The 24608-nt window shown below is 45.1% G+C and overlaps 1 protein-coding gene across 1 annotated transcript in view; it reads left to right on the top strand.

Annotated features, from left to right (window-relative positions):
• The first annotated feature begins 2761 nt into the window (after window positions 1–2761).
• The window catches only part of LOC135912634 (uncharacterized), a 37798-nt gene continuing 15951 nt past the window's right edge, over window positions 2762–24608 (top strand). Inside the window, exons 1-6 of the mRNA XM_065445123.2 lie at window positions 2762–2862; window positions 5026–5123; window positions 11754–11886; window positions 16414–16654; window positions 20450–20609; window positions 24387–24511. Coding sequence (XP_065301195.1) covers window positions 11784–11886; window positions 16414–16654; window positions 20450–20609; window positions 24387–24511 — 629 coding nt within the window. The 5' untranslated portion in view covers window positions 2762–2862; window positions 5026–5123; window positions 11754–11783. The remainder of the gene's footprint in view (window positions 2863–5025; window positions 5124–11753; window positions 11887–16413; window positions 16655–20449; window positions 20610–24386; window positions 24512–24608) is intronic.

The following is a 24608-nucleotide window of genomic DNA, read 5'->3' as shown; positions in this document are numbered from 1 at the left end:
TATAATATAAGGACTATCTTGAAGAAGCACGCTCCATTATGCCTCGGAGATTATCTATATGCTAGCGAAGACGCGTTCAAAATATTTATATCCTGACACTTCCTGTGCTCTGAAGGTTCCTTTTGTGCCAATAAGGCGTTCTCGCGGTCGCAAACGCAATAACAATGTGAGATAACCTGACACAAGTAAATTTAAGCAAGTTAATGTTCATATTTACCGAATGGCGCTTGTTCGTTTAGTGCTCTTTGGAGGCGTCATGCAGGAGCGTTATCCTCAGAGATTATTCATGTAAGCCCTGAAATTATTTCGTAAACCGTCCTGAATCCAAAGATCAGGGAAGTAAGCATCATAGCAACTGTTTTCATTCTGTATGTGAACTCTCGTAAAGTCAATAAATCAATTTTACCTTTTTTCTTTCTTTCCAGCTAAACCTGAGTAAGTTCACTGCCACAATGGTCTACGCAATAGTAATTCTAGGCTTGTCATAGCAAAAAAATTGCGAGTGGACATGTTCTGGAATCCGTCTTTGTGACTGCTTGAGAGAATTTGTAAAAGCAGCTTAGGAAAAAGCGAAGCCATTATATTTTTCCGCAACATGCTTTTAGAGGCTAGATAAATAGTAGAAAGATTTCCAAATATCGCCATTTTAACTAGAACTGGCTGAAGTACGCTTATTATTTAGTTAAGAAACAGTCGTTTCTCTTTAGTTACGCCTTCTTTTTCCTTTCTATGATTACCCGCACACTTCGCCTGGTTTCGTGAAATCATCAGCCACAACAACACTCTCACAACATCTCTGATGACGTCACTGTCAAATCGCTCTCGGCTTCTAAACATCGCGTTTCGAGCACCTAATACAGAAGCAAAACAAAAATAAATGTGGCATATATTGATTCATAAATTTCACCTCCTCGTCGTCAAAAACCTAACTGTGAACGTTATGGCCTTTCCCCACAATCTTGAATTATCAGTCTTCAACTCATTGTAAATGTGAGCACAGGACTTCGACACGGAATACGCAAGAAATAAAATGCAAATTCATTTTCAGTTACAGTAATTGAAGAAGCAGCTACTAAATGCTTCTAGATTTTGTAGCTGGAAGCAATTGCTGGCTCCCCACCCCCTGGTGACGTGTATACATTCGCGCTTTATTTTTCACTCTATTTCGTTATAGCTTCCAGGACATGACGTGTAATGAGAAACTGGTTACAGGTAGAAAAGTGTGACACTGAGGGCCCGGGACACTTATCTCGCTCTCTCGGTCGGTGTTCACGCGGTGCTACATGAATAAACTGGCCCGGCAATGAAGAAAAAAATCTCCAAAACTGGCGGTCCCCAGTAACAGTCGGACTGATACTTGAAAAAAAGAAAACTTATTTGGCTCAATTTTCGGGGAGTTTGAGTCTAGTGCTAATAAATGTGTAGGTTGCTGAGCACTTCAGTTATTTCAGTGAGGTTCTCGGAACCGCGTCCGCGGCGGGTGCCCAGACCCACTAAAAAGACGCCGGACTCAAATCTTGTTGATTTGAAAGAAAAGTTTACGCTCTCTCTCCGTAGCGCGGAACAAAAGCGCACCACCACAAGTCGTCTCGCGCACTTCATGTTCCGCATTTATGGGGGCAGTTGACATTGAACAGCGCAGCAAGAACAGCAAAAACAGAGTGAAGAAAAATACAGGAACACAGCGGGCTTGTGGGACCTTGCAGAATCGCCGCTCAATTTTATGCGATGCTCATTTTTTTGAGCAGATGCATTTAAACCTACAGCTGCCTCAAATGAAACCGCACAGGTTCCGACGTCGCCCGCATATGGCTCACTCATTTGGATCCTCGACCGCATAGAAAATACACTTTCGAGCACTTTCTTAAGGAATTTGTTTGCAGAGGCGATATTTTATCCTCACTCATTTGCCATCGTACACAGGTTTCCGATAGCGTTCCCACTTTAATGGTTAAATTTGACTTCGATGACATTTATATTTGTCTCATGATAGCGAATAAAATTGTGTACTGCTTGTAAGATACACATATAACACGCCAGATCGCTTGCATTCGTAGTTGATTTTGAAAGTTGCTTTTGAAAGTTGATTTTGAGGTGATTTTGAGTTGATTTGAGTTGAAAACGTTTCATATAACGCAGCCAAAAAGGCAGAAATCTGTGGTTTATAAATTTTTTCTCAGCTACTTATTCACCCAGATTCCTTGAAATTTGCCTTTCCATTACCTTTATCATATTGCTATTATTGATGTTACGTATTGCTTATGTTGCGCATTGTTATTTGTTTGTGCATGCGAAACGGAAAACGTGTGGTTGATGTGCGGCCTTGGCTCATTTGGTAAAAAATTATTTCAAAAAGTGCTCGAAAGCTTTACACGCTACTCAAGTGGCAAACGAGTAAGTTGTATGCGGCAAAGTTTAAAAGTGTTATTTTTAAACAAAGACAACTGAACTTTCTCGTGCAGCTGCTCCGAAGAAACTGCTCCGATGGAAAGTGCGCTGCCTTAGGTCGAATAACTTTGCTTTCTTTCTTCTTTTTTTTTTGCCTTTTGAAGTTTCACAACCGCGCGTACCTTGAAATTCTTATTTTGAGAAGGTGCAAATTATCATTCTCCCGACTGTAGCACGAAGTTGCATTCGCTAAACGAATCTTTCTGCTTCACGGCATTCCTTGCGGTTTTCCGCAGAACACATTCGCCAATCGATACTTTGTTTCGCATACCTCAGTGTGCAACGACAGCTCTCTTTCCACTCCCAGGGAAGAAGGCACGGGGAAGAGATGCGTGCTCGCCGTGTGCGGCGGGATCATATTATTCGCACTCGCCACGGTTGCCGTGGTGTTCCTGTTGGCCTACCAGGGTGACAGTAAGTATCCATGGTTCTAACTGATTTTGTGACAGCGCCAATAAAAACAGACTGTTGGAAATACATCATTCTAATATAGACACGCGTACAGAGCCTTACGCCAATAGGCAGTGCCAGAAGCGTACACGTTTACTGAATAGCTCCATTAGGCCATTAGCCTTCCATGATGTTTATTTCATTTCCTCACCCTCGATCGCTCACCACCTCTCAAAATTCACGGATCTTTGAAAACACAATGAAGTGAATATCTCTCGATAGCCCTTTATTATGTAATTCTTTGAGCCCAACTGCCACAAAACTGTGAACTGTTTGCAAAGGTCAGTTTCCGTGCCTAATTGTACGTTCGAAATTCTAGTGAATGGGTCTTGTAACGCTCGCAAAACAGACGCATTTTTTATACCAAAGCAAGAGAGAATTTGCAACGCCGCTCGCTATTGTCACTCGCCGGAAATGACGCAATGGCCCGGAATGCGTGGCTACTCTGCATTAACTTTAGTTGGTCGCCGCCCATGGATGCTAGTGGCAACATTCTGGATGCCGCACAATAATAATAAAAACAAAACACGGAGGCGTTGTGCAGTGCATCATATACGGTACTATAATGAGATGGGTATATTAGGAGAATAAACATATACGGGCTCTGTGGCTTTACCAAAATTGATTCAATAGTATACACTACTCGCTTATAGCAGTTTTCTGTAAACTACAATTTCCTTGCATTTGTTCTTTAAATGTGCCGTGACACCATATTTTTACCAAAGCAACTCTCCATCGTGCCGCGTTCCTCGTACAGAAAATGAAAACACTACGCTAGATGAGTGAAATTCATGCTTTCGACATGCCTAAAGTAATCGCTTTTTACGTTGTTGATGTTGTCTTGAATTTATTCGTTAAAACATTGTAGTCTGGCAACCCGAATTTTCAAAGCTGCTGGCGTGACAATGCGAACCTTTCTTTAGCTGTAGCTGCATAGAAGGTGAGGCCACGCGCTCGCTTAGTCTGCTGTTTCGTAGACTGTGTGGTTTGAACGTAGTGTCTGCGAATTGATATCACGAAATATGATGTTATATTTTAAGGTCAACAGAATTTTAAAAATTTGCGAGCGACACGAAGGAGACTTCCACTCCTGAAGAGGAATTACTGCATTAAACACAAAATTTTTTGCACGTCAATTCGGACTGGGGCCTTCTTAATTATTAGCAGAGTTTAAATAAATAAACTTTAGCCTGGTACTTGCGCGACACGTTTCGCAGTTTACACGTTGTAGCCGACGAATCCGTAAGCCATATTCAACGGCAACAAATTCATAGGATGACGTAAGTTTCGAGATATGTTTTCCTCAAGTCTGGGACGAAATTCATTTGGCGTTCTGTTTATTTTGCTTTAATTCATAAAAAAAGGTGTTATCAAAAAAGAAAGCAAATGGGACAGTGTATTTTTACGGAAGTCTGATTGCATGGCTATCAAAAAACAAATTTTATAACATCAAAATCCTTTCCGAGCGTATGGAGCCCGAGAACGCGTCGACTTGCTGTATGTGCTTGTGCCTGTCGCAATCTTTTGCCATAGAGGAATTAGCAAAATAGCCGGTTAGGGAAGTTTTGTTAATATGCCTAATAAATACTTTTATTTCTCGTGCTACTTATTCTTGCCTCACTGAGTAATTTCGCTAATTGAGTGGACTTGTGCTATATTTATGAGGTGATTGCTTTTAGAAATTCGACAATCACTAAAATGAAACACCTGGCATATGTGCATTTCGATGCCTAAAATTGGTCGTAAACACACCCTGCGTCATGCGCCTATGTGTGTTTTGTGGCCGCCGTTTCGTGCTGACGAACATGTTTGCTCTTAAAACGCCAAGTTGAACGGCAACGTGTCTTGAAGATTGCTCAGTGAGACAGAAAACATGCTGTAGTTGAGAAATATACGATAACACTCGCCGAACGTGGGGTTTGTACTCAATCGAGCAGAGAGAGAGAAACAGAAAAGAAACTTTCCGGCAGGCAATTTGTTCTTGGAGCGCAACCATCATTGTTCACCTACGCCCCGAACGTAAACAAAGCCCAACAGTCAATAATTAACCAAGCACCTCGCAAAGATGCGGATAAGGTAACGCATCGTCACGGCTGTTTTCTTTTTTTTTTGTTTTTTGTTCGCTAGGCTCCGAGGTGGACGACGCAGCGCGCAGCAACCGATCTGGCGGTGGTGACGCCCCGCCTCCCCCGGAAGTCCCCGTCGTCGAAGAGATAACTACCACTGTGAGTCATGGCGTCTACCACGAATCATGCGGGACAGAACCCCGTGCTGCTGCAAGACAGCTCGCTTTAATTGTGACGCTTTCTCTGCTAACCTTAGCGGACTTTGTCGATCTCGATGGTTGCCGCTGCTACCACTGCCGGGCCGAATGTCTCACACGTGGGACAGCGTTCATCTAACGAATTGGCTTAGCGTCATGCGTGGTCGCGTGGGTCACGTGAGTGGCGTAGTCCGGTTACCTGGGACATGCGATGCAGTCACATGTCATTACTGTGCTGCAAGACGCGATGCTGAAGGTGGAATAGTATTATGCATTGTATTTAAGCGGGGGCTTCACGAAAACTTCATTTGACATTGGCCCTGACACGTGTATTGTGCGTGCGTTTTTTCATTGCATTGGCATACATTACGAGGTGTGACTTGCTCTGATTTGTCTGAAGTCGGCATCGCCACAGTGTCTGCCGTAAGCGAGTCACCTAAAGCGGCTTCGCAAAGTTACAACGGGCGTCTTAGCGACGACTGCATCTCAATGTGATAAAAATTTCTATTTTTGGAGACAATATTTTTAGCGGTGGTGGACATCAAAATTTGATAAATAATTGCAAATAAGTCTTTAGCAACGTCACCACCAGCTAATATATATTCGCCGAAACCTCTCTGGGTTACCGGCATTGCCTCCCGCACCAGTAGCAACGATTGCACACTACCATAGATGCTTAAATGCCGTAGTTATCATTGCATAACAACAAAGTAATAGTTTTATATTAATCCTTTTAATTAGCCGGCTACGCTGTGTCGCTGCGTAGGTATACTTGTGTTTGCAACAACTGCCAACTTTTTTCACGCCTTCTCTTGTATTAGTAACCACTCCCGCCAAACATGTCACTTCAATTTAAGAAATTTCAAGTAAATGAATAAGTTTATCGCCAAGTGCAGAAATGTCATATGTTGAACAGCATAGTAACTGTGTATTCACAAAATGCCCACTAAACGCTTTAAGTAGGTAATGAGAAGAGGTCTCCCAATTGACTAACGTGTTTCTTACAGCTGCTGGTGACTTGCACACCCATACGACATTTATACCAATGCACTGTTCCAAGGTAATGGTAATGCTGTTACACAATATCAATCAATTAATCAATCAAGCAAGCAAGCAAGCAATCAAAGGTGTTTGTTAAAGTGCCCATGAACAACCTCGAGGGTCTTGTTGCTGGCTCACTCGGCAAAAGAATGCGAGAAAAAATATTGCATACCCACAGACGCACACACGCACGCACACACACAACATAAAAAAGGTAAGTTAGCGAAGAAGAAGCGCTCGAAGCCATCACTGCGAAATACATCGGAGACGAGCAACAACGGAAGACGCAGCCAGTCATTCACCCGGAGTACGAGGGGGAACCCAATCCGGATTTAGACCAACCTTTCACCAAGTCGGAGATCGTGGCAGCCATAAGAAATCTCACAAGAAACACGACGCCCGGCAGGGATAAAATTAACAACAAGACCCTCTGCAACCTGGACGACGGGGCGACGGAGAGTTTGCTAAAGTATATCAATAAAAGCTGGGAGACGGCCAGTATACCGGCTTCCTGGAAGCACGCGGACGTAACGATGATCCCGAAACCCGGCAAGCCCATCAACCTACAGAACCTGCGTCCGATCTCTCTTACGTCATGCGCGGGAAAACTCTTTGAGCACATGGTCCACAATCGTCTCTCGCCCTACCTGGAAGAAGGTGGGCACCTGCCGAACACTATGTTCGGTTTCCGGCCTAACCTCTCCACCCAGGACATTCTACTTCAGCTTAAAGAAGAAGTCATCGACGGCCTCAGCACATGCCACAAGAGTGCCATCCTGGCACTCGACGTGAAGGGAGCCTTCGACAACGTCTCACACGAAGCAGTGCTAAACAGCCTACAACATACCAACTGCGGACGGCGGACATACAACTACGTCCGGGACTTCCTGACGGGTAGAACGGCGACCATAGGCCTGGGGAATCTCAGGACCGAGAAGTTCCCAGTACCGCAGAAAGGAACCCCCCAGGGGTCGGTGATCTCCCCGTTGCTGTTCAATATAGCGATGAGGGGATTGCCGAACCTCTTGGAGAACATCAGGGGTATCCGTCACGCAATGTATGCAGACGACCTGACCATGTGGACGTGCACGGGATCGGCGGGCGAACAACAAGACACCCTGCAGGAAGCCATCGACAGGACCGAGCATTATCTACACCACTGCGGTCTTTCATGCGCGCCGGAAAAGTCGGAGCTCCAGATCCTCAAAAAGAGGACAAGAGGGTGGCCTCCGCAGGACACACCTGACCCAACGTTGACACTAAATGGAGTCAACATACCCAAGGTGGACACACTTCGTATTCTGGGCCTCACTTTCCAGAAGGACGGTGCCGGTCTCGCCGCCATTATAAAACTGCAAGCGACAGTTATCCAAGTCGCGCACTTGGTGCGAAGAGTGACAAACAAAAAGTACGGCCTGAAAGAGCAGGACACAATCAGATTAATACAAGCCCTGATAATCAGCAGAGTCACTTACGGCACCCCGTACCTGGGTCTCAAGAACAGCGAGAGAGACAAATTGAACACCCTAATACGAAAAACCTACAAGCTGGCACTGGGGCTTCCACCGAAGACGTCGACGGAGAAGCTGCTCAGCCTGGGTATACACAACACTTGGGAGGAACTTGTAGAGGCCCACAAGACCAGCCAGATAGAGCGACTCAAGCTCACCAGCACGGGTAGGGACATGCTAATAAGACTGGGCTACCCAGTCGAATATGAGTCTACAAAACAGCGGGTTCCTCTACCCCTGAGGGAGAAGATCACGGTGGCCAGCATCCCGAGAAACATGCACCCTGAATACCACAGAGAAAGGAGGCGAGCGAGAGTGAAAGCTCTACGTAAGGCCTACGAAGGACCAAAACAAGGAGAAGTCCGATACACCGACGCGGCAAAGTACAAGAACAGAGCGGCCTACGCTATCAGCGTGATCAACGGCCAAGGACAAGAGGTAGCTGCGGCCTCGGTAAACACTACAGACATCGACTGCGCGGAAGAAACGGCGATAGCCCTGGCGGCCACTACGGGCCAGCGAGAGGAAGATCTAATCACAATCATCTCCGACTCGCAAACAGCATGTAGAAATTACCAAAAGGGCCGCATTTCCAAACAAGCCCTGAGCATCCTCGAAAAACGAGACAATTTCCCTGAACTGTACATTGTCTGGGCCTCGGGACACGAGTCCCTGGCGGGTAATGTAGCGGCTAATGCCGCTGCCCGAGATCAAATTCTCCGGGCTATCCCACCAGGTGCACGAGCTCCGGTAGACCAACAAAATAGCGTCCCGAAAAGATACGCCGATATCCTGAGCCACTACAGGCTGAGTAGGAGGATCTATCCACCCCCGCATCCCCAGCTGACAAGAGGAGAGGCGGTGATGTTCCGAAAACTACAGACCGGCACATTCCCGCACGGCACCCTGCTACACGCGATGTACCCTACGAGCTATACCCACAAATGCGCTTTCTGCTCTAGGCCCAATACCTTCTACCACATGGTATGGGAATGTCAGCAAAACCCATCGACACCGCCCATCACCGGACCAACCGTGGAGCAGTGGGAGGCCCAGCTGACAAGCTCGAGCCCTGAAGACCAGCATCGCCTGGTGAGCAGGGCCAAGTTATCAGCTCAGGCCCCCGGCATCCTGGACTAGGGAAGCCGCCCACCTCGGACGATTTTACCGTCGGCTCATTTCTACTAATAAGGTTTATTCCTCCTCCTCCTCGCGAACACAGATTTCAACAGATCATAACATGTGTACACTCACAGAATGCAAAATAAAAGTAGAGAAACAGAAAAGAATTACAGAATGATGGAACACAGAACAGACCAGAGTTTTGTTCAGTTATCGAAATTCCTCTGCAGTTCCTCTCAGGAAAATATTAAAATTAGTCATGAAGATATCGAGGAACTCTGAATGGGCGTTATATGTCACCTGCACTCTAGATAGATGGTCACAAAAATTGGAAGATCACAAAAATTGTAAGGCTGAAAGGCGCGCTGTTTCCTAGTGCTTTTATGCGGTATGTAAAAAGGCACATTGAAAGCAAGTCCGAGCAGCAGATTTTTCTATGTGGTAATTTGAGGAGAAGATTAACATCCGATTTGTTGCGTCTACAGGTGAGGGCACATAACGTGAGCGTCTGTGTCAGCTCTACGGAGATGGAAGGCTTTCTACAGAATCGATGTTTAAATATAGATGTGAAGATTTTTTGCACACTTTCGAGAAGCTCCCAATTTGACCTATAAGTGCTGCACAAATGACGGAGGCGTACTCAAGAACTAGAAGGCATATGCTCTTACATAATGTTACCAATGGCCCAGGCTGTTGAAAGTCTCTCGTCAACCGACATATTTTCCCGAGCGTTCGAGGTGCATGCTGTCCATCTGTCCGGTATGGGGTAAAAAACTCAGAGTCATCGAAGCACACTCGAAGCTCTTTTGTTCCCCGAGTTCTTGGCAGGAGAACGTTTTTTGACGCTATAGGAAAATAAAGTGCTCTTAGCCTTCCGCGTGAAGCTTACAATTTTCGCTTTTGATGCGTTTATGACCAGCTTGTTTCCAGCGCACCATGACGCGAAATTCGCAATGTCCTTCGGAAGAACGGCGCAATCATGAAAATTTTTTACCACTTTGAAAAGTTTCGCGTCATCACCATATAACAAAACAGCAGTTTTGAATGACTGCCAAAATGTCGTTAATAAACAGCGAGAACAGAAGAGGGCCCAAGACAGGCCCTTGGGGAACTCCATTTTTAACTGCATAAGTGACAACTGACCATTTATGCTAACGTTGGCGCACGGTTCGCATAGGTAGCTTCTTATCAGCCCTGTGACAGAGTGGTGCAGATCAAGTTGTGTCAACTTTTGAAGGAGTATTTTGTGGCACACAACCTCAAAACCCTTAGTTAAATGACATCGAGCTGTACTGTTTCATACACTGCTTGACAGGCATGCATCATGAAGCTAACTAGGTAGGCAGTTGTGGAGGGTCCTGATGTGAAACCATGCTGCTGAGGAATGATAGTACCGATTGATAGCTGTAAAGTTAAGAGTCGTAAGTTATACACAGCTTCTACGCTTAGCGTTTGATTATACATGCTACACAATGACACCAAGTGCCGCAGTGAACTGTAATTGGGGTTGCTTTCGCACTAAACGAATTCCTTGCACAATTAAACACCACGCATCATCAGCATCATCATTACTACACGAAAAATAAATAAAATCAAGGAAAAACAGTCTGACACACGAAAAATAAGTAAAATCAAGGAAAAGCAGTCTGACTGTAAGCTCTATATTTACGGCAGTAGCAAGTTCACTTTCGCTATATAAAGGAATACGTACTTTTTGTTGATTGTAGTCGAAACAGTGTACTGTCTCACTGCTAGCTGTCTCGTGTCACACTCATTCAGTCAAAAAGAAAAAAATGGCGTGAATAAGTAATACAGCGGAAATGGCCACGATATTTGGCTCTTTGCCAATATTTATTTCCTACAACATCTCGCTTCACGGTGTGTCAGAATATTTGCAGTTCGCGCGAAAGGCGAAGCACCGATTGCGATAGCAAATTAGCAGATAGCTGTACGAAGTAAGTGTAGTAGTTTTATCGGCCGTATAGGCTTGTAAACATTCGCTTACTAACTAAACTAACAATGATAGAATATGTAAGCGTGACTCAACGAGGGCGTAGAAAGAAACAGACATACAAAGACAGCGCTGGCGTTGTGTGTGTGCTTCGTTCTACGTCCTTGTTCAGTCGCGCTTGATCATTCTGTCATAGCTTCAAACCAACTAGCCTGTCAACGTGTTATGACTAAACTATCCACCACGGTGTTACGAGCGCACAGGTAAACATGAACCCATCTCACTGGATGAGAGCGGACACTGTCTCTGAAAATGCTGGATTAAGGAATCGCGGCAGCAGCTCGCGAGCCAACTGACATGCATGCATCTGTCACTTCAAAACGAACGAAACGTCGAAGACACAGCCCATACGAAACTACCGGCACTACACGCACTCTCTAAGCATCGCAGATCCCTTGAAGGTGAGGCCCGCACGGGCGCACACTTTGGCCAGGTCGCAGATCGCGTTCAAGACACACGAGCGCCGGCAACGAGTCCCTACCGCGTCCTCCAAAGGCGCCTACTCATACGGCGTCCGTGATTCGCGTGGCCAACGCCGTAGTAGGCGCCGCGGTTGTCTCCACTCTGTACGGAGTGGCGGGCGAGGAGGCCATCGAAGTACCCTAGCAGCCACCGGTGAAGAACGCCCCTCCTCCCGTGCCTGATCCCCCTGCCTCGCGCGCCACAGGAGAGGGCACACATCCGGGCTGCGTTCCTCACTCGCTCACACGAGATTGAACCGCGTTCGCCGGCTCACCCTCACACGCTTTCAGTCGTGCGGTACTTCACGGCGACGGCGACGGCGGAAATGCGCCAGGAGTGTCCACATAATTGCTATCGCAATAAAATCTGACGTTGCAAACAATGCCGCAGTTAATATTGTCACGTCATAATATCTCACGCTACTGGGTCTCCGTCCCCCCTCTAGCCCCTCCCGACAACGCTACGCACTCAACCTATGAGACGAACGACACCTTCGACCTCCAGCACCGTGGCTACACCGATGGCGACGGTGACTGCGACGATGACGGCGAGCAGCACGGTGCCTACTACGCCCTCGGGTGAGTTTTCAGATATATGTCATACGCGCTGTAATCGGGTCGCAGAACGATACCTGGATGTCGCGATAGGTAGTGAAGTAGAAATTCTCCTTTGTTGACGTGCCATGAATATATAGCAGAAATCTAGCGTAGCCAAACTTCATACCTTCGGAACTGTGTTCTTTCACAACAAGTAAGTGGAAGCATGTGGAATAGGGTTAAAGGTGACAAAAAGAAGCTTGAATTTTTTGTGGGGCCAGTTGTTGAGATGATACCATGCTTGTCGCAGGAGTGGACGTACGCACTTATACAAACACAAATGAGGCGCCATGATTCGTTACCGATTTCTACACAATCGGTGAGCAAAAAAAATCGCTCTAAACAGCCAACACACAACGCTCACTTTATTACATATCCGAACTCAGATGCGATGTATGCTATACAAAACAATAATAAAATGTTAATAAACGCGGCTAAGTGTCGCGTGACCGTCGTACGCGAATTTTTGTTTAGGCTCATAGATGCAGTGTGAAGAAAATCGCAAATAGAGCAAAGACTGAAAGAACGAGGCAGATAAATCAAGGTGCACCTTGATTTTTGTTCAGTAAGAAGTATTTGCTAATGCGAGAGACAAACAAAAGTGGTTCCAGATAACGAACGTCATTAGTGCGTCACCTCCAAAAATACCCCCAGGGTTAAAGTAATCAGACTACAAAGCAAACCTTCTGCTATCAGCGGCACCGTCTTTCCGTTACTGTAAAGAGTCGCAATGTCTCTTACAAGGCTCGTTGCTGGACTAATTTGTTCATGATATAACGTAAAATCAAAAGCTCACAATGAAGTCACCGACAATATTGAACACAACGAAGTGCTTTTAGTGTTGTCTTGTCCGAGTCCGTTTTTTTGTTCTTTTTTTATTTTACTTTATACAATATGTCGCCACTCTGCTAAAATCTTTTAGGCGGTTTGATTTCAAGAACTTTTGAGTAACCGTTTCTCTCGTACTATGTCGAACGTTCACTTCAGGCTTGCTGTATCATGTGTTAAGCACACGGCATGCCTTTCCCTTCCTCTGCCGCCCTGTTTACTGCGTTTTTTCGTTGTCGTTTCGGTGGTTTTTACGCTGCCTTCCCCATTACAAGTACGAGCGTTTGCCCAACATTCAGCTCTCACGACTGCCTTCATCCGCGAAAGCTGGTTTCTCCGTGCACTCTATGGTGGCGTGATATTTTGAATGAAACAGGCAAGAACGCAATGTCGCTAGACGGAGGCAAAATGGATACGAGGCGTTTGTAACTGCCTGCGTACGATGCTGCGCTACGCGACAATTACTGTATAGACCCAAACTGCAGGAAATGTCTTGAATGTACGCTGGATTGGTAAATAGTATCCTTGTGGAATAATTCAAAGTGAGCGATGCCTTATTAAAACAAGAAGAAAAGAGGAGGGGACACGTGCCATTTAGGGTCCCGCAATATCACTACCACACATCATAGATATTGAAGGCCTCTACCGAGGACTCGAATTGGGTTTATCTATTAGCAAGGGTTACACTGTGTTCTCAAGCAAAACATTCTAGTTAGTCTTCTTAATTTTTCTGCAAGACAAACAGCCGATGCATGCAAATACACCTTGAAATCCGCGACGTCGAACAAATGTTCCAGCGATGCGGTTCGAGCATAAACTTAAAAGGGACCGACTGATTCCAAGAGCTGTCCTGAGTATTCGATCCAAACTCGAATGGAATAATAACAGCTCCTTGAAGCAATCAAATAACATATTTATTGAGGTCACGCACCCAGAGTTGACGCAGATTATGAGCTGAAACTCCGCAGAAGAGTAAAAGCTTGATCTGGAGTGCAATTAGGCAGATGCTTCCAAGTGATGTAGGTATTTCTGACATACTTGGCAAGAAAAGCAAATCAAGGCATTCTTGTAGTTCTATCAGAGAAAACCTTTGAAAATAACACACTGAAAATGAAGTCAAAGACCGCACAGCTCGGGATGGAACGAAGAAACATTAGGCCTAACGGTGAAGGATAACAGTGTACAGTAGCATAGCCATGGAGGTGTACATTGTTCTCTTTTAAACAGAAAGGAAGAAGTAACATTTGGAATATGATCCAATGCAAACGCAGACGCAATGGTCTACTACAGTAACTAAATGGGTTCAATGGGAAGTAAGCGAGGTGGGAGGTAGTAGAGTGTTACACAGAGTTAGGTGATTAGGAAATTCGCAGGAACGAGGCGAGAACGGCAGATATAGATCAGGGGATATAGAAGATCCTTTGGAAAGGTTTTCTCCCTCGTAATGGGATCACCTCGCAGACACACGCTGAATTTTAATGATCGCTGAAATCAACCCCGTTGAAAAAGACAAGATAAATATTTGTCGATACTACAGAAATTTCCATGCCAACTACAGAAATTTCTGTCGTGACCACAGAAATTGCTTCCGTACGACAGAAGTTCCTGACGTTTGTGTAGCTGGGAGAGACATTTCTGGTGTTACGACAGGAATTCTGACGTCGCAGCAGTAACATTTATTCGCGATTGCGAAGAGTTCGGAAGTCCCAGGAAAAAGGTTCTGCTGCGAGCACAAGAGTTCTGAAGTAGCAGCAAAATTGTTCTATCGCGGCAGCGATTCTGACGTTATGACGGAAATTCTGTCGTTGCGACAGAAACATTGTGTCGCCATGACCAAGAGTTCAGAAATCGTAACAGAAGTGTTCTGTCTCGTCAATAAGAGTTCTGAATTCGCAACAACTTTCTGTAGCGACAGCGATTCTGACGTCGAAACAGGAACTCTCTGTCGTGACGGCAGACTCTTTCGTGGCGTTAGAAATGTGCCACTTTTTATAGCAACAACATAAGTTCTGACGCCGAGACAGAAGCGCTTTCCGTTGCGACGCTTTCAAATTTTATGCCAGTTTCACATCAGTGGTGTGCACACTACTTTTCTCTTGCATGGTATTCAATGATGCGTCCTCTGAATACGGCAATGCTGCTAGCATCGACACCGGCATGAAAATTGTCGTAATTGTGCCGTGACGATGAGGCACCCATCACCCCCTTTACCAGCTTCCTCATAATCGGCCGTTGATCGAAATAAAAGCGTCTGCGGGAACGACTGCGCATCTATTTTGTTTTGGTTTCTAACATGAGGTACACAAGCCTGTGGACTGACACGTGGTGTAACTCTGACAGATTAGTTAATTTCCCAGAAATATTGCATAAACTTTTGCTCAGCGGAAAATAAGTTTTGGGTTCCGCTAAATTGGGTGAAAATCTTCCTCGCTCGGCTGTCGGTGTTCTGGCAGAAGCGCTGTCCTGAGAAACGGGTAGGCTATTTAAATGAGCATTTATTCGTGAACGTTTATGTACCAATGTTGCGCTGAAGACAAGAATTATATGCGCGCTCAAAAGTGTAAAGAGCGAGTGACAGCTGTCGAAATTAGCAGCAACAACCCTAACAGTGTCCCCGGTCACCGTGGTCTATTTATGAATTTCTTAACCCGTATAGATACCGTAAAGCGAAGTTGATGTTCTAGCATTTCACGGAGTACAGGCCGATGGTAACACTTCTCTTTTAGAGAGGCGCCAGTTTACGTGGCGAAGGGAAAGCGAACCCATTGCTCTCTCAACATACAAATGTAAAGAGCAGCCAAGAGAACGATTGTTACTGTTGACATGGATGAAATGTACTAGTCTAACCACGTTCGGCGTAGGGCAGTGGTAAGATAATGGGATCAGAATCATCACGTCGCAAGTTCGGATCCCCGGCGAAAATTTTTGTTCACTTTCTACATTTTTGCACTAACACATTTACGTAGCCCTAAAGACATCTCTGTCAATTTTCAGTTAGGTGTAGCTGAAGAACTACAGAACGTCGGACTACAGAACATCCCAAAATATGGCAGTCTGAAATTTTGCGTTGTGTTTTTTCAACTGGGAAAGATCAGCAAACTACGCCAGCCCCATCGCCTTCATTCTGCGGCGCTAATGCAGAAAGAGCCAACCAGGAGCGCGGATTTCAAAACTTCTTTCGTTCCATTCGTTATTAAAAGCGAGCGCATTACCATGGTGTAAATAGCGTAAGAAATAGTAAGATGATAACGAAACCTATGGCGACGACGATGACATAATGATAATGAGAATGAGTATGTAGAGGTTCTCTTTCATTGGCACAAAGAGTGCTGGTGCCTTAGCTATTGATGATGATGATCATCTTCTTATAGAGTTTATATTGGCATATCTCTTAATTGCATGTGTACTAAACTGGTGTTCTGCTACTAATAAACATTTGTCTGACAGCGCTCGCCCATATGTCCTTCTCTTCGTATTTCCGTCTCCTTCAATGCGGACTTCAAGTGTAAGCTTATATAGGGTGTGCCCTATTGGTCCTACTTAAGAGCAAGTACTGGCACTCTATGGCCATATACTCGGCCCTTGCGCCACAAAACGCCAATTTATCATCGCGAAGAAGTTAATTGATGACGATCACGGCGACGCCCATTTAACTGCCCTCGCTTTCATTGGTTCTCGTAGCCCGATCGACGACGCCACCCCCGCCGCCACCCCCGCCGCTCATGTGCTCGGTGGGCGCGACCGCGGCTGCCATGAAACCGCTGTTTCCGCCCGACAATGCGTGCGACATCGTGGTCTTCACTCACGTGCGGGTCTTCAACAGGACGGTGCGTGCGGTCCTCAGCCAGATGAGCTTCGAGGCGTTCAGGAACGTCTGCGCCACCTATCGGCAGACAACGTGCGGCCTCTCTTTCACCTCGAAGTGAGTCCACGTGACACTCCTGACAAGACGCTCGTGACGTCACCCGCCAAAGGGTGGGGGGTGGGCAACAGGGGAGGGTCTCGGTGGCTGTGCTGGAGGTCGCTGGTTCGATTCCCTGCCCAAGCAGCTAATATTTCTTCTCGCAGCCCCACTGTTGCTGCAGGACGTTCAACCCCATCGATCATTCGCGAGGTGTTCCTAAAATTTGCTTTTTGAGGCTGTGGTTTCGCGGCGGCAGAGAAGCGTTCATCAGGCGAGAAAAACGATCCAAAGTGGCGCACGAGGTCTAGGAATCGACTCCCAATTGCGGCGCCTTGTTTCAATCAAGGCTGAAATTTCGGAAATAAAAAATAATGCTAATTTACTGTAGAGAACCTCGGATAGTCATCCAAAATCAGCCGGAGACCTCTCGCGTTAGTTTCAGCATGTGTCAGACACTAGAGTCGCTCAATAAAAATCCGCCATTTTCGGTTGTTATTATATAGACGCCTTTTTTGACATAACGTCTTCTATTCTTGTTTAATATAAGCCACAAACGTCACACGCGAATGCGGCTCATCTGGCAATAAGCAGTGAACGTTTCCTCTACCATTGAAGGAACCGCGTACCAACGAAATAGATAGAAGCGCAAGGGCAGCCTGTCTATAGTTCTGGTGCAAATACAGGAGGACTTTCCAGGAAACCATAATCTCGTTTTCACAAGCTTGCCACGAATCAGTTCTAATCAATCACTTTGTAGAGTTGGCCAAGCGAGAGAAAGCTAATAACGCTTTTCTTACGAAGCAGCCGTTTTGCTTCCATGACTCTCTTCTGCAATATATGCGCGCTGATTTCATAATACAAAGTAGGAGAAGGCAATCAGTAGAAACCGCGGAGTCATTTATTACTTCAGTTACGCATTCTATAGATCTGCAGGAAACATATCGGGTTTTTGTCTTGACTATCACAGGTTTTAAGAGTTGCCTCTACCAGATAGCGCGATCGTAACCATTGAATTTAATTGCTCCAGGAGGCGGAACGCCCTTTTACAATTCTACAAAATTTCGAGCACATATTGCAATACACAACTTCAGTCGGTTTACTTACAAGGCACGTCCCTTCGAACAAATTCTGAGGATAGCACCCGTTGCGTTAGAAGCGCTTTCAAACTTGTATTTAAGGTGTAGTGTTGTTCCACTCAATTCATAAGAAAAGAGAAACAAGAACACTTCGTTTCATGCTTTCAAACCTGAAAATATCTGCAACGCCGATCAATTTCTTCTTCGCACACAGCAGGAATGAACCTTTCCAAACTGGTGCCGTCCTGAGAATCCGTTCGAAATGGATACGGCTTGCCAACTCACCACCTATGATTCGCAAAGTGCGAATTGCGCCGTAAAGTGATGGTTAAATCATGAATGAGTAAAATTTTGTTTCCACATGCATTTTGATATCTTGCGCAAGTAATGAAGTGAAATGGCACAATGACTAGAATCTTGCTATCTAGAACACGCGATTTTAACAATGCTGTATAGTATAAAAAAACACCCTGTATATTATAGCGCTATTGTGTGAAACACGTATACTGTCCTTTGAAAGCCTGTACACTTATGCCCTTTCAGCTCTTGTCTACTATGGCCATTAGCTTTCCTTATGTATGCCCTCTGGACGTCCCTGTGCCAAGGCAAACTAAAGAAAAGAAATGTCTTGGCGACGTTTTGCATATGATTACGCAAGTAGTGTGTATACATGGTTTCGTAAGAGAAAGTCCAATGCCAATAAAAAGAGAAACAAATTCAGTGGTGTTATGATGCCAAAACGACCATTTGAGCGTACGGCACGCCCCAGGGAAGATCGCGGATCAAGGTTCACCGCCTGGCTTTCCTTAAACGTGCACCTAAATCTAAATAAAGGAGTGCTTCTGCATTTCGCCATCATTGAAAGGCGGCTGCCGCGGCCGAGGTGGAAGCCACAACCTCAAGCTCGCCAGATCAACGCTACAACGACTTTTAGTACGGGTTTAATGCACTAAAAATTAGAGGCGTGCAAAAATTTTAAGCAATAAGCAGTCCATATAAATTGATTCTTATTACCCTGGATTGTGGTGTAAACTTTGCATAGTATATATTGTCATGCAGGCGTGTTATTGCTCATAATCTTGTTTAGTGCGTTACCTTATATATGTGCGCCTTTGGAAGATCGCTGACTTCAGCGATTCTCCATTTTATCTACGCTTACACAACATTGCACCAACCGTTACGGCGTCTGTAGATGTCAACAGGATGCAATAGGAAAGTTGTCATTCAGGCTTAGATTTTCTGAGCGTAATATCCAGGATGTGGAAGAGCACAGTTGAAAAACTGTACTAGTTAAATGGGGGGGGGGGGGAGGGGAGTGAGCGCCGATTCACCTGATGCCGACGTATCCCACAACTAAGCTAATAGGGGCACGTGGCTAATATACCACGGCTGTAGTTTTTCTGAGCATCACAAACCTAACCACTCTGCTTAGGGCACGCAATTTTTTATCTCCGCCCGGTGCTTCTGTAGAAGAGGGGTAAATACGACATTTGGCCGAATGATTGTACCATGGCAGCTTTGCCCAAGTAAGAACTTTCCTAAACTGGACAGAATCTCATTACACGTGGATATTACTAGTTCCTAACACCGTCTGCTCTGTCTCTCGTAGGAGCTAAATTCTGTTTGTTTCGGCTTCCAAACACGGCAAGACAACGCTATAAGATCCGGCTGAACACTACAGGAACCATTACGCTCTTTTCAGTCAATAACTCACTTGAACATGGACACACCATGCTCGTTTAGCCGAGGCGTTTCTCAAATCATCTAAACAATTCATTTAGAATTTTGCGTCAGAATCTGCCCATATATGTCCGCTGGAAACGGAAACGTTTTCATAACCATCTCCACTTAACCCTGTCTTACGTCATTTGACTACGTTCTGTGCTTCCGGCCTCCTTCACTCACTTGCGAGTCTTGCGCTGTAGGAAAATCTAGGTAAGAGCGACAGCTCAGTGAAATGGGATCGGCCTGAAGTTGAACAACGCGCACGTGGTAGAATTGTGTGCCATGTCGCGAATGGTCCTGTTGTGCTGGCACTGGCGTCGCAGCAATGCCGGGCACACCCGCAAGCATGCAGAACACTGGGGAACATAGAGCTTCTTATAATCACCGAGCGGCAAAACTGGAGCTGCCGGCGTGTTGCTTGCACTGGAATCTGGACATATGGTGGCTTAGGGCTGGCGTCTTTATCGGAGAGACATGAATTTAGAGAGACCCATTATGGCTAGCAGCATTTCATCTTTCTCACTTACTAATTCTTGACGAGTTTGCAGCTTGTAAAAATGTAAAATTTTCAAATTGAATGTGTAACAGCATTTAGTGTAACAGCGTTCACTTTATTAAGCCGCGGTGATATGCGCTGAGTCACGCAGTTAGGTCAAACGCGAAGAGAACCGGTGGCCGCTAAAGTTGAAAAAAAAAATAAAACTACAATGTCTGCGCTCACTGTTCTTCACTTTCAACAGTCCGTTCTGGTTTCTTCACTTGCTTGTATTATTCGGGAGGTAATGGCTACGTTCAAGGCCGAGTGACATTAGAGGCGTGCCTCGCAGACTCGCATCTCCAAATTGCCGTGGTGGAACACACACCTGTAATTAAACTCGTAAATGGGATGGTGGAACGAGATTTTCATCCTAGGTATTATACATAGTAAGAATTATATAGCACAAATTGCGTGATAGAGAGCCTCGGTCGCGCCATGACTATCATGTCCCGCCACGATTCGATTCGCTCGCAGGATGGTGGCGGACAACATGTTCAGCAACACGCCGATAAGGAGCCAGCTGAAGCAACTTCGGAGTGAGTCGCGAGTCCACCACTACGGCATCCTGGACATTTACGGCACAAGAGCCGAGGTTGAGAATGTGTCCACAACAGTAGTGCCAGGAGTACTTAGCGTAAGTGATGGTCCTGTCCGCGCAATTTTGCCACTTACACGTACACCACACTGGCGTCAACGACCAGATAAATTTTGTAAGCATGGTGTTCTATTGGACAGATATTTACGGAATGCTAGGTTGCTGGAGACGTTTAAGGCTCCAGCACGGATGGATTAATGGATGGATACATGCTATTAGCATCCCCTTTGAAAAGAAGTGGTTGCTTGCCCCAGCAAACTGTATATTTCTTACTTTCCCGAATCTCCTACACGTGTTATTTATGGCCTGTGTCAATATGTCTGAGACGTTATTGGGAACTTTGGTTTTGTACTCCTCTGTTTTTTGTGCTCTCCCTACTTTTCAGCCATCAAATCTCAACCGCCTTCTTCTGGTCTAGATTGTGGACATGTTTACTTTTCCCTTGCTATCCATGAACCCTAAAGCTTCAAGGGGGGCACCGAAGCCTAAACTGAAACCCCGGTAGATATCCCCTTCACCTTAGAAAAAAGTATCGTCGTTTACCTAGCCCTAATGCAGCAAGCATATGTTTCTTCTTTTTATGGTGCACCTCGCTATATAGCTACGCGTTTCAAGGCATCCTGATCTCGGTTCCAAAAGTAGAATTTCCCTGTTAGCTATCATAACATGTTTCCATCTTATTTCGTTTTTGCTGCTTAGGGAGTTGCTTATAGTCTGTTTCTTTTCCATTGCTGCCACCCAGGAGATTGTCTCTCTACCTCGCACTTTGTGTTTAACCTTCTTTGTTTCCATGTTGCTTACTACACTGGCCCCACACTCTCTAGTAAGCGTTCTAGTTCCACTATGAGTCAATGCAACGCTCATGATACATCTTTTGACACTTTGTGAAACTACAACGCATTTGAAAGCTTCTTGTGCTGCGTGAGGGTTCTGGTCAAAAACAGAAAGGCTCAACGTTAGCACTCAAGTCACTTCCGACGATTTACATCGGCACTTAAGCAACGTATGGTTAGTCAGTGTAATAGTAAATCCTTTCCCTCTATGTTTATAGTCTGCTGCACGTGATGGCACAACCAACTCGGCTGCTCACCTAAACGTGTCCGGTAGCTGTCCGTAAACGTGTTAACCTTCACGGAATATTGGGTTACTGGAGACATGGGTGGCTACAACAACGTGCCGTAACAACGTAACAGCGTGCCGCTCGTAGCGGCACGTTGTTACGTTTTGCCTAAGAACAACATGTTGGACCAGTTTTCCTGTAGCTGGTTGTTCTTGTCGAAGACAAATAACAAAGGGTGCATGTAAGTGGTCAGGTTACTGCCAGCTAAGCAGAATATCATTCGTCACAGAAACATCGGATCTGTCATCTCTGGCTGAAACCTGCGGCAGCAGATGGCGCCACCAACTCGGCTGTTCGCGGCGCCACAATAAATATGAAGTGTCGTGTGAAACTTGGAGAGGAGTAAAGGTGCCAGCGCAGAGCAAGGTTTTGAAGAAAGACCCAGGAACATCGATGAAAGTAAACGGACGGCTAAAATGCACAAGTATCAGCACTTCAAAAGCGTGGACACAAAATGGAGGAATAGGCCAAGAAAGTTGGCAGCCGGGGACAAGGTATATCTCAAATGTAAATGGGTTACCAGGAGTCATCAAAAAGAAAGTGGGAGAAACAGAGACAGCGAATTAGGTGCAAATCATGGAGGTTAAGAAGATCAGGGAGATTTACGAGAATGGGATGAAACGAATTACAAGAGAAAATCTGCATGATGACACAAAGGGCAGTGCCTTGCTATACGAGGCAAGAGCTGGTTGTCTAAGAACGAAAACGTACCGGAGCAAATGTTTGCAACAATATGAGGCACGTTTCTACTGCAGCTAGAAATCCGGAAACCGCTCAGCACATCCTAATGGAATGCAAATGTATTCACCTAGTGAGTAGGTAACGCACACCTTTCAGGAACACTCGGATTAAAAGTGCAGGGAAGTGCCAACCGGTTCGCATACGACATAAGCAAAAGTAGTTTAGAGTACTGATGGAAACAAAAGTAGGGAATAGATCGATACGACCGGATTCCTTAACAGGCATAGATAGCGGCAAAAGGTGGATAAAAATTTTTGAGGGCGAGAAAAAAAAATAAAGGTGCACGCGGAAATGCTAGAATGAAAAGCACTAATAGCATACCAGATTACGTCACGAAGGCTAGGCGACTCTGTAATCACCGCGTTTCAACGGGAATGCCCAAGATCATTATACTCAGCAGCAGCATAATCATTCACGTCTACATTTCCGATGACCCGGTATTTCGCAAAGGACAATCCGTTTACTGGCAAGATCAAATTCTCTTCCAATAGCAATACGCTTACGGACAAGCTAAAACTCCCCCTGAAAAGCGTAATAGATTTACTGACAAGCTTAAGATCCCACTGTGAAATGTAATACGCTTTTTATTGACAAGCTAACACTGTCCTTTAGTTCTTCATATATGGTAGTTTTGAAGTCTCCTGACGTTTTCTAGTTGTTCTAGGAGTGGTCTTGGTCTTACAGAGTGTTCTTGAACTGCTATATATTTTGATTTCAGCGCAATGTAACTTATGCTGTGCTTTCTTTCTTTGGATCTCGCCGTTTGTGACAGCTTCGTTAATGGTATACTTTTTGACACCATTCCTCGTGAACCATGTATCCTTGTTTTGCGTGTGCGGTGTGGAGGTTGCCATATACAACCATTGGACAGCAACTATTTTTTATTGATGGTCTGACAGTAATATTAACAAATATGCACTATTTCTCAACGCTTTTTTCTCCTTATGAGAGGAATCACTGATAATTATGTTGCTTCGCATGGTAGCTTTGCGCTGGCAGCTGTGCGCAAGAGCAAGGTTTTTATTTATTCTGAAATTACGCAGTGTAGTTAAATGCACGCTGTAGTCACGAAGAGGTTCCAAGTCGCCTAGTTTCAAATTCTGCCTTCGTGGCTGTGCTAAGAGCATGCGTTGTTTGACTACTGATGGAATCTATCAGATACTGTACCTAAGATGGCCAATGCCTTTAGCTTTGAAATGAAGTCAGAAGGCTGGCACTACTGTCTTTCTGAACGAACACAGCAACTGGATGAACACCGAATAGCAAGGTCTAATGAAACTTGATTTTTTAGCCTGCCGCAATTTTCGCTGCAGCAACAGCCTACAGCAGTTTATCCAGAAATTTGTATATCTTTTTTCTTATTAATTTCTGGCATTCTAAGCTAGTTTTCGATGCTGTATCCTCGAATACGAAAGCTTGTAAGCGGCAAATGTGTTTGGTGAACAGACATTTGGCTGCATCAAATAAACACATTTCTTTTAATTTTTTTTATTTCGCTATCATAAAGTTGACATTTGCTTATGTACGTAAGTGTGCGAAATTATACACTGACATACAATGTGAAAACTGGTATTGGGAGCACAACCCCAAATGGGAAAACCCTCTAAACCACAAGCTTGGCTTCTCTGTCAAACGCTGTATTTTTCCGAACGCGCACTCTGAGGTCATGAAGACTAGGTGTCAAAAAGTAATAATAATATATAATTAATTAAATAATAATTATTTATTTATTAACTAATTGATTATTTGATTAGTTTTGTATTAATTACTTATTCTGTCACTCAGTCAATCGATCAATCAATCATATACTCAAAAATAAGTGTGAGAAACAGCCTACTATTGCTGTAAGCACAATGTGCTTACACCTTTCAGGCTGTAGACAAAATATTAAATGAGGATATCAGAGGGTGTAACACAGTCTGCCGGACCTAAATCGATTGCCGTTTGCTTTGCAGCGGATGCGACAACTCCTGGGCAATGACACCAGCCGCCACAAGGTCTTTGTCGGCATTGGGTACTACTACTACAACGACACCGATGCGTGGGATAAACTTGAATACGCCGCCGAGAACGTGGCGTCGTGAGTATAACGATCACCAAATTTTGCCTGCTCCGGCCACGGCGGCCGCATTTCCACTGAGGCGAAATGCGAAAACACCCATGTACTTATATTCAGG

The sequence above is a fragment of the Dermacentor albipictus genome, chromosome 7 (assembly GCF_038994185.2).
Source record: "Dermacentor albipictus isolate Rhodes 1998 colony chromosome 7, USDA_Dalb.pri_finalv2, whole genome shotgun sequence".
NCBI lineage: Eukaryota > Metazoa > Arthropoda > Arachnida > Ixodida > Ixodidae > Dermacentor > Dermacentor albipictus.
This window is presented reverse-complemented; position numbering and strand designations above follow the sequence as displayed.